We start from the raw sequence: 10,955 nt of genomic DNA on the forward strand, positions 1-10,955 counted from the left end.
ATGATGTATTTTTATTACCAAGATGCACGAGCCTGGTGTTGTGGTACCTATCGTCAATACACAGAAGCAAGTGGATCAGGAGTTCACAGTCATCCTTGGCTACATAGCTAGTTAGAGGGTAGCCTATGTATATGAGACTCTACTTGGGGGCAGAGAGGGAAAGCCAAAGGGAACTAATGTGACATGCAATTGATTTTTCACTTTCTTTCATTTTTAAACTATAGACATGATGCCTCTTCTGCATAACTATGTAACAGTTGATACAGACACCCTTCTATCTGATACCAAGTACCTTGAGATGATATACAGCATGTGTAAGAAGGTAGGTCCTTTTATAATATGGATCTCAGGGGGTTGTTGCTATAAAATGCTAAAGATTTACACACTCCTGGATTATGCTGAACACAGTACATATGCATGGGTCAGGCAATTAAGGGCTTTAAAAGTTATAAGCAGAAATTCTTTTGAAGCAGGAGGATTGGGAGTTCAAGGTTATTGTGTGGTACATCTCAAGTTTGAGATTGACAGAACAAATAAAGTCTCTGAGTTTGGGGAAATAGTAATTCTATGATAGAACACGTGCGTAGACTTACATAGTAAGACTCATCTTCAATGTGTTGGTGTTAGACCAGTCTAAGAGCTATCAGCCTCTCTAGGACTTTGATTATAGGCCTGGGCAGGTGCTTGTCGTGCTTCAGGGTTTGGTTTTGTTCTATTTACTTATTTATTTTGGTTTTTTGAGACAGGGTTTCTCTGTGTAGCCTTGGCTGTCCTGAACTCTCCTTGTAGACCAGGCTGGCCTCAAACTCACAGCAGTCTTCCTGCCTCTGCCTCCCAAGTGCTGGGATTAAAGGTGTGCGCCACCACGCCTGGCTGTAGTTCATGTAAGAGGAAGGTTTGATGTCTAGTTTATACCTCTGTGAGAGAACATGAAGTTTATTAGTATGATGGAGTCCAGAAAAAATTAAGAACATATGCTTTTATCTTACAAAGTAGGGTACCAGAAAAGTAGGCTGTGGCATACAAATAGCCATCTATTCTCTTTACGATGAACAAAGTCTACATATTCATGTAAATTCCAACTGTAAACACACAGTTATACATAGAGGGTAATTATTTCTCTGATCTCACAGTGCCGCCTTCCTATTTGTGTTCTTTGTTGATCAGGTTCTTACTGGAGTAGCAGGAGAAGATGCAGAATGCCACGCAGCAAAATTGTTAGAGGTCATCATTCTGCAGTGCAAAGGGCGTGGCATCGACCAGGTCAGGAAGGCTCAGTTTTCTGTTTGAGGCTTCAGAATGTGTTCTATCTTCTGTACATCATTACAACCTAAATGGCCAGCATTTTAAAATTTTGGCTTATGTACATATAATTGTCATTTATTATATTTTGTTGTCATGTATATTGGCCTTGGCTAGTTTTGATAGGTTGCTTCAGTAATTAACTGCATTACCAAGCACTTTATGTAAATAGACTCTGAGTTCAGGACTGATAATTAGTGGGGCTCTTAACAGGACAATAAAGGCTTGATTTCCTCTAAGATTAAATTTACCATGAAAATGCTTCAACAGTTAATAATCTTAAAGCTATAGAAGATTCAGTTGAAGAAATGAGTAAGTTGATATAGTAAACTACGTAGGATGCTATTACAATCTGAAGATAATGGGCTCTCTGTTTACAGTGTATTCCATTATTCGTGGAAGCGGCTCTAGAGAGACTGACGAGAGAGGTTAAGACAAGTGAACTCCGAACAATGTGCCTGCAAGTTGCAATTGCAGCGTTGTATTATAATCCACACCTACTACTTAATACCTTAGAAAATCTTCGCTTCCCTAATAATGTTGAACCTGTTACAAATCATTTTATCACACAATGGCTTAATGACGTTGACTGTTTCCTAGGGTAAGTAACAATACATTGTGACTTTATGAGAGGCTCTGCTTATGTCATAGAAGAGACTAAAAATTTAATTACCATTTTTATTTACTGTTTTAGGCTTCATGACAGGAAGATGTGTGTTCTGGGCCTCTGTGCCCTTATTGATATGGAACAAATACCACAGGTTTTAAATCAGGTTTCAGGACAGATTTTGCCGGCTTTTATCCTTTTATTTAATGGATTAAAAAGAGCATATGCCTGCCATGCAGAACATGAGAATGACAGCGATGATGATGATGAGGCTGAAGATGATGATGAAACCGGTAAGGGATTTGTGGTATGCAGAGAGAAACAGAAGCATGATAGAACTGTTTGTTTTCTTTTGGGCACAGCCCTGGCTATCCTGGAATTTTCTTTGTAGACCAGGCTGGCCTCCAAGTCATAGAGATCTGCCAACCTCTACCTCCTGAATAATGGGATTAAAGGTGCATGCTACCACGCCCAGCTATCAAAAAGAATTCTTTATCATAGTATCATAAGCCAAATGCTTTTTGATTCATTCATATGAAGCCATGTGATGGACAATACCCTCTATTCCAATGCCTGATAGACTAAAACTTTAAGTCTCAGCCTAAGCATGAGACTTTTTTTGTTTTTGTTTTTTAAGTTAAACTTGAAAGTTTTTGTCTTTGTCATAGAATGGTACGTACATAAAATGGCGTGTTTATGTACTAAATTGAGTTTATATAAGTGTTCCAGAAAGGCTGGGTGGCAAGCCTTTAATCCCAGCACATAGGAGGCAGAGTACTAACTCCGAAGTTTCAGGACTACACAGAGAAACCTTGTCTTTAAACAAAACAAGAAAGTTAAGCAAGGTGAACTGGAAATGTATCTCAGTTGCTATACTGCTTGCCTAGCATGCACAAAGCCTGGATCATAACCCAGCACATAGGAAGGTCAGAGCTAGTGCTGAGTTGTGGAGTCGGCAAGTGGTGCACATATATGGTGCACTTGCTTATATATGTGAAAGCAAAACACTATATAAAAAATGAACATTAACGTAATTAGATATTGGATGGAGCACTTAACTGGTAAGACTACAGACTACCAATGTAAATTGACCGAATACTTGCAATCTCATAACCTCTACTGACCACAAATGGTGGCTGTTAGCAGGAAATATCTAGGACAGTAGTAATAATTGTTTTCTCACCAAAGAAAGTCATCCCCCCAATACCAACCTTTATTTCTTTTATTGCTTGGCATGTAATTTAAACACATTCTTGCAACTGTTCTTTGAAATTTTTCATGACTAATAATTTACTAGGAGTATTGAAGTAAATGTCACTTTGCTGAGTAACAGAACATTTCATTGTCATAAATAATTGACTTGGCAGAGGAACTGGGCAGTGATGAAGATGATATTGATGAAGATGGGCAGGAATATTTGGAGATTCTGGCTAAGCAAGCTGGTGAAGATGCTGATGATGAAGACTGGGAAGAAGATGATGCTGAGGAGACTGCTCTTGAAGGCTACTCCACAATCATCGATGACGAAGACAGCCCTGTCGATGAGTATCAGATCTTTAAAGCTATATTTCAAAGTAAGCCAATTTATTATATGTAAAATTAATTAACTGGACAAATCTGTTCTGTCTGTTCCTTAGATAAGGGGCGAGGCAAAGCAATCGAAAGTATTGTTCCCTTTGAGATTTAGGATATTTGTTTCACCAATTTTTAAGAAATGGAATCTTTGAGTTCAATTAACCAGCAAATACATGGTGGCTAATAACCATCTGTAATGGAATCTGATTCCCTCTTCTGGTTTACAGGAAAAGAGAGCACTTATATACATATTCATTTATTTATTTATTTATTTATAATCATGTATACAGTGCTCTGCCTGCATGTACACCTGCAGGCCAGAAGAGGGCATCAGACCACATTATATAGATGGTTGTGAGCCACAATGTGCTTGCTGGTAATTGAACTCAGGACCTCTGGAGGAGTAGTTGGTGCTCTTAACCTCTGAGCCCCTTTATTGTTTGTTTTTTAGACAGGGTTCTCTGTGTACTCTTGGCTGTCCTGGAGCTCACTCTGTAGACCAGGCTGGCCTCAAATTCATTTGTTTTTGTTTTGAATTATTTGTAGATGTCTCTGTAATGGGGTATGTACAAATTAATAGGAGTGCTTATGGAAACCAGAGGGGTCAGATCCCTTGGAACTGGAACTCCAGCTTCTATAAGCCAAATGATAACTGATTTTTTGTTTTTTGTTTTCGAGACAGGGTTTCTCTGTGTAACCTTGGCTGTCCTGGATTCACTCTGTAGACCAGGCTGGCCTTAAACTCAGAGATTCACTTGCCTCTGCCTCCCAAGTGCTGGGATTAAAGGCGTACACCACCACGCCCGGCTTAGACTTTTATCTTTTGAGGTGGAAAAGGAAATTCGGTTTTTATTATTCTATCTGATGTTCTTCTGCCTCTATACAGCAATCCAGAATCGTAACCCTGTATGGTATCAAGCTTTGACTCATGGTCTTAATGAAGAACAAAGAAAACAGTTGCAGGACATAGCAACTTTGGCTGATCAAGAAGAGCAGCTCATGGTATGTCAGTGAATCCTAATTCCTCTGACATCTGATGCAGTTACTGACTGCACACACCTTTCATGTTATATGAAGGGACATAACATTATGTAAAGGTATGAGGGCTGGAGATATACCCACTAAGTTGTTTTAAGTATAACTTTACATTGTACCCAGTGTATAGTAGCTTTACTTCCATTGTACCCATTAGATATCTGTTATTTTTTGAAACAGGATCTTTCTTAAAGATTATTGCATAATGAAAAATAAAGCCTTTTTTTTTTTAAACATTAAGTCAAAATTGGCTAAGAACTACATAGATCTGTAGTCCATGTGTCAGTTATTGGGTTAAGCTCTCCTTGCACATGTATTGCCGGTTTCCCCTAAAGCCATAAGACGATCAGATTGACCATTAATGGTTCATCTCCTTGTTTTCTAGAATCCAAAATGATTGAGAAACATGGAGGATACAAATTCAGCGCTCCAGTTGTGCCAAGTTCTTTCAATTTTGGAGGCCCGGCACCAGGGATGAATTGAGTTTCCGTTTTCTTTCCTGCTGTGTGAGTGTGGTGAAGAGCTTGTGTTCCTCCTCGTAGTGGTTCCAGAACCGGTTCATGTTATCTACTAACTGATCAATAGATGGACAGAGACCCCAGGAGGTGGGAGCTGATCATGTGACCTGGCACTGGACGAGAGACTAGAGGGATTTGGGGAGGGGTTAACTTGGGGGGTTATTTTCTTTATTTTTTGAAGAAAGTAAGATCCTGACTCTGAAGCTTCAAGAGACACTGTGGAAATACGAAACGAGGGGATGTCATGAAGGCAGCTTTTCTTTTTCTGAGGAAAAAAAATAGGCATGGGCTACAGGACTATTTAAAATGTCTCATTTACAGTATAAAGTTCAAAGCTAGATGTAATTTTTACACCTCTAAGTATTTGTCCGATTTTTGTCTCTTCCTTACCATTGGGTATCCTTTCTATGTAATAAGATAAGGTAATCACACAGCCTTATTCAGTCTCTACCATATTTTCATTCATCGGATTGTTCCTATGTAGATTGGACATTTATTGTAGCACTACATAACTGATTTTAAAATCTGTAAATGAATTAGCACTTTCATATTGAAACAAGCCTGCTAGCCTATGTATAAAAGCAAAACTGTTTGCTGTTTATAAAAAGGGATGTAATAGGGTGGGGGGCAGGGTAATTTCAGGTTAATTATTAATTTAAAAATGAACTAGCAATTTTGTATCTGGTGACTTTGTGGTGCACTCACCTCTGGTAGTGACTTGAATTCGGTATGTAAAAAGGGGTTAGTGATGTTTTATTGCTGCTAAAAATGGCAAACTCCCTCTATGTCCCTTTTTTGTCCTTAAAGCGCTCAGTGTACAAGTGAACATTTGGATACCAGACCTATGTAACAAAGGTGATATCTGAAGCATGTAAATTGGATATAAAAATTCTACTCTTAAAGAGTTGATCTAGAGTATGGCTAAACATCTATATATGCAATCTATTAAAAGAACTGAATCGGCAATTATGTCTTCATTTGATTGCAGTTTATTCCTAACTAATCCCTATCCCCCATGACCTGTTTTATTTAATCTTGTACCAGAAAGAGTGCAAATATACTTAATATCTGCCCAGTTCCTAGTCCTCATCTCTTCTATCCCGTCTTGATTATGGTATCTTACCCTAACTCTGTAGAATGAAGGCACATGGTTCCCTCTAGAAACCACTATTGATACCACTGCAGAAATAAGCCAGCAAACAACAGGGTAGCGAGGTGGCTTCTCCCCTCTATTCCTAAATGCATGTTCAAGATAACCCTTTATTGATCTTAAACATCTGTCAGATGAGTCATACATTGGATTATTTTTTATATACATGTAAACACAATATTTCAAATTGAAAGCAACACTCTCAGTGGATTCAAAACTACTACATACTGTTGTCTAAAACAAAGTTTTATAATTGTACAAATGAAATGCACATATTGATATTTAAAATGCATAATTAAGAAAACCTTTTGGTGTTGTGTTTTTCTTGTATACCAATACTTAAGGCCACTGGTGTTGGCACTGTTTGGCTTTCTACTTTAATTCAAAGTATCTCTGAATATAGCCAGAAAAAGATGTCTAAGTGTGTGGACTGCAAAACTGTTATTCAAGTGTGCTTTCTACTCCCCTTCCTCATAGTTGGGACACCAAACGTGTGTACCCTGGGTTGCTTAAGAGAATGTCACTATCTATAAAATAAAATGTAGTAGTTTTTTGTAACGAGGGGAGAATACTATTAACATTATCGTCTTCCTTTAGGTTTTTGTACCTAATCTACTTTTTAAATTTCAGACTTCACTAATCTTTGAATTGATCAGATTTTCACATTGTTACTGAAAAACCATATCTAATAAAGGCCTTAGTTAGTCCCATACACTAACTACAGAATGAAAATTCTTATTTGTGTTTTTTTTTTTTTTAATCAAGAAGCTTATACCAAGCATGGTTTTTTTAAAAAGCCTGGTCTACAGAGCCTGCTCTTTTTATGTTTTATGAGACACGGTTCTCTGTGTAGCCTTTGGATGTGCTGGACTCCACTTTGTAGACCGGGCTGGGCTCGAAAATTACAGCGATCCGCCTGTCCTCTGCCTCCCAAGTGCTGGGATTAAGGGCATGCACCCCCACCACCCAGCCAGAGCCTGTTCTAGGACAGCCTGTCTATACAGAGAAACCCCGTCTCAACAATGGAAAGCAGAAAAACCGTAGTCTCATATAATATCATCTAATCCCCATTTACATGTCTTTAACTTGATGTCAGAAATTGGTAATTATTTAGTGTTCAAGTGGTAGTTATAATGCATTAAACATACCTAAATTTTTATCTTTAATTTTAAGTTTGTAGAAGATGCCAGTAGACTTTCAATCATTTTCTATGTAGCCCTTGCTTCCTGGAACTTACCATGTAGATCAGGCTGACTTTGAACCCTATGCCTCCCTGACAGGGGAGTAAAGGTTTGTTACCATGCCCTTCAAGGTATAGTTGTGTAGTATTTTTTATATTTACTCATTTTTATTGTGTTTGCCAGAAGAGGGTGGTCAGATCCCCTGGAATAAAGATTCTTCTGAGGTGCCATTAGGCGCTGAGAATTGTGCCTGGGTCCTGTGGAAAAGCAGCCAGTGCACTTGACCCTGAGATATATCTTTACCATCCTCAGTCTCCTATTTTTAGCTCTGAAAGAGATCAAGAGTGCAGTGCAGGCTGTCCTTGACTGGCTTTGTAGACCAGGCTGGCCTCACACCGAGTCCTGAGATTACAGCTGTCCCACCGAGGCCAGCAAGAGCAGGCATTCTTTACCTGCTGACTCAACCCTCTAGCCTTAGTGGCTAGGACTTTCTGAGACATTGTACGTGCCACCACACAACAGGAAGATCAGTTAAGATCTTTTAATTTAGTGTTACTTATGTGCTGGGAATCAAATTCCAGTCTTAGGGAAGAATAATTTGATCTTGACCACTAAGCCTCAACCCCACCCCCCTTTTTAAAAAAAGATGTGGATAGTCTTGGCTGACCTGGAACTCACTTGTAGACTAGGCTTAAACAACAGAGTTCTGCCTCCCTGAGTGCTGAAATTAAAGGCGTGGGGTCGTTGCATGGTGAATGAGCCTTTTTCTTTCTTTCTTTCTTTTCTTCTTAATTTTGTTTTTTTTATTTTTTCTTTTATGTGCATTGGTGTTTTGCCTATGTATGTCCTGAGCGGGTTTCAGATCTTGAGTTACAGTTTGTTAAGCTGCCACGTGGGTGCTGGAAATTGAACCTGGGTCCTTTGGAAGAGCAGTCAGTGCTCTTGACCAGTGAGCCATCTCTCCAGCCCCCTTTCTTTTTTAATGGCTTTTTGAGACAGGGTTTCTCTGTGTAAGGTTTGGCTGTCTTGGACTCTTTGTAGACCAGGCTGGGCTTGAAATTACAGCGATCCGTCTGCCTCTGCCTCCCAAGTGCTGGAATTAAAGGTGCACCACCACCGCCTGGCCAACCTGTACACTTTAAAGATGGTTTAATACCAGAATGGAAGTCAGGAAATATGTTACCTTGGGGAAGAGGTTTTGCCCATATTTTCATAAGTGAAGAAAGACTAGGGGCCACATCAAAATGACTAAACATCAGATCTGAATAAGAGAAGCGCCCAGAAGGACTCAAAGAGCTGCAAAGCAGCAATGTAGAAAACAAGAGTGCAATACAAGCCATTTCTTGAGCCTCAGATTCTTACAAATTTTGTAAACTAGCGACACCTACAGGCTCCTTATATTTGAGCGCAGTATGATGTGTAGGCAAGGCTGCTTATGTGAGGAAAAGGTCTATTTCAGGTTTTTTTTGTTTGTTTGTTTGTTTTTTGTTTTAGAGACAGGGTTTCTCTGTGTAGCCTGGCCATCCTGGACTCACTTTGTAGACCAGGCTGGCCTCCAACTCACAGCGATCCGCCTGCCTCTGCCTCCCGAGTGCTGGGATTAAAGGCGTGTGCCACCATGCCCGGCTCTCAGGTTTTTTAAAAGGAGCTACCACAGGGCTGGAGAGATGGCTTAGAGGTTAAGAGCACTGTCTGCTCTTCCAAAGGTCCTGAGTTCAATTCCCAGGAAACCACATGGTGGCTCACAACCATCTATACTGTTAATCTGATGTCGTCTTCTGGCCTGTAGGTGTACATGCAGGCAGAGTAACTGTATACATAGTAACAAATAAACTTTAAAAAAAAAATAAAAATAAATAAATAAAAAAAAAAGGAGCTACACAACCAGAACTTACTCTGTCACCATGCCTGTCAAGTGTAGTAAGTCAGGTGGATAGCTAGCCTCACCTGGCTGAACTGGAACTTTTTGGACCAGGTTCGTATCATAGAGACTCACCTGCCTTTACCTCCCAAGCACTTGGATTAAAATTATGCACTGCCATACCCAACTTGTGTTGTGTTATCGTAAACCAAACCAACGAAGAAAAAATAGGAACTTTCTTGACCTTGTAATGCCACAATGTTTTCCAGATGGAATCTTGACTGCTGTTTTGCTCCCCATCAGAAATTAACAATTTTTATTCAGTTTGGATATACAACAGTGTTCCAAACAATCTTGAAAAAAAGGACATGATTTAGGCGGCACATTTATTCCCAGGAGACAGAGACAGGTGGATCTCGTGAGTTGGAGGCAAGCCTATGAGTTCCAGGACACTCAAGGTTACACAGAAAAACCCTGTCTCAGAAGAAAAACAAAACAATTTGATTTAGTGTATTGCTTCTGGCCAAAGAATAAAGAGCTGAGAAAGAAACCTATACCTGTGACCATTTAACAGGGAGAGAATTGATAAATGGCCCTTATAAGAGCAAGTACCTACATGCCAAGGCGGCTCACTCAGCTCATGTATCATATCCTGAAATGACGGAAATGAATCAAAGGATCTCTTAAAGACCAACATAATAGATTAAAATAGGCAGAAACACAAAATTAAGACTACAGATTTACATATGCACAACATTATAAATCTGGGGCAACTTCAGCTTCTTAGCAAGGTGTGCTCCCACACGACATGCTCACATTCAGGCAAAACACCAGTGCACATAAAATATTAAAAACAAGATGATAGCTCCTGTGGCATGAGCGCTTGCCTGGCCTGCAAAAGACTGAATTTGAGTCCCTGAGAAAGCAACCAAAAAATACTAGCACATCAGAAATCTGATGGCCTGATAACCAAAAATAGAAAAAACTCAAATGGAAGGCTCTAGATTTAATCTAGCACTTCCCAAATCTTACCAATACAAGATAATTTTTTAAAGTAGATATGCCTAGCATATCCAAGTACCCAGATTTGATCCCTAGCAGCATGCACTGGAGCACACAAAGAATAAACCTACACATTTCTGATAGTAAAATGGTTACAACAGGGGAGAGGGTGTTAAAAAAAGTTGGTTACAATAGAATCAGTACACTTAACAGTAACCTGGAGTTTAGAATTAAACACCTTCATAAAAGGTGTTTAAAATGTTTTGACTATATCATTTGTGAATACAGAAAATTATAAGTTTGTCTCTTGTTTTTAGTTCAGTTCTGTACTGAAATTAAAGTAGAAAACTTAAATAAGCCAAAGCCAGCCAGTAGCAAGCAACCTAATCCAATGTCACAATCCCATTTTTCTCAAGGGCTAAGGAGTAAATCCAGGCATGATGGGACAGGCCTTTAATTTCAGCAAAAAAATTCCAGGCCAGCCTGGTGCATGAAGGTTATAGAGAAATCACGTCTTGAAAAAAGACAAAAGGAGTAAATCCAACAGGGTGTTGCGGAAAGTGTTTCCACAAGCATTCGAACTGTTGAACCACTGTCCTGAAGAGCATTACTATTGTTTAGGATCTGAGATGGTGGCACACGTCTACAATCCCATTAGTGGCGGGTGGAGGTGTTTTTTCTCCAAGAACAAAACCAAAAACCAATAATGGTAACATACCTGTCT

General features: G+C 39.4%; 1 protein-coding gene across 1 annotated transcript in view; it reads left to right on the forward strand.

The window, feature by feature from the left end:
- Ipo7 (importin 7) overlaps positions 1 to 5,664 on the forward strand; it is a 39,793-nt gene extending 34,129 nt beyond the window's left edge. The window contains 8 exon segments of the mRNA XM_051149211.1: positions 225 to 322; positions 1,168 to 1,263; positions 1,683 to 1,903; positions 1,997 to 2,202; positions 3,277 to 3,483; positions 4,371 to 4,466; positions 4,469 to 4,486; positions 4,905 to 5,664. Of these exon segments, the coding sequence (XP_051005168.1) occupies positions 225 to 322; positions 1,168 to 1,263; positions 1,683 to 1,903; positions 1,997 to 2,202; positions 3,277 to 3,483; positions 4,371 to 4,466; positions 4,469 to 4,486; positions 4,905 to 5,002 (1,040 nt within the window). The 3' untranslated portion in view covers positions 5,003 to 5,664.
- The last annotated feature ends 5,291 nt before the right edge of the window (positions 5,665 to 10,955 follow it).

The sequence above is a fragment of the Acomys russatus genome, chromosome 7 (assembly GCF_903995435.1).
Source record: "Acomys russatus chromosome 7, mAcoRus1.1, whole genome shotgun sequence".
In the NCBI taxonomy this organism is placed as follows: Eukaryota; Metazoa; Chordata; class Mammalia; order Rodentia; family Muridae; genus Acomys; species Acomys russatus.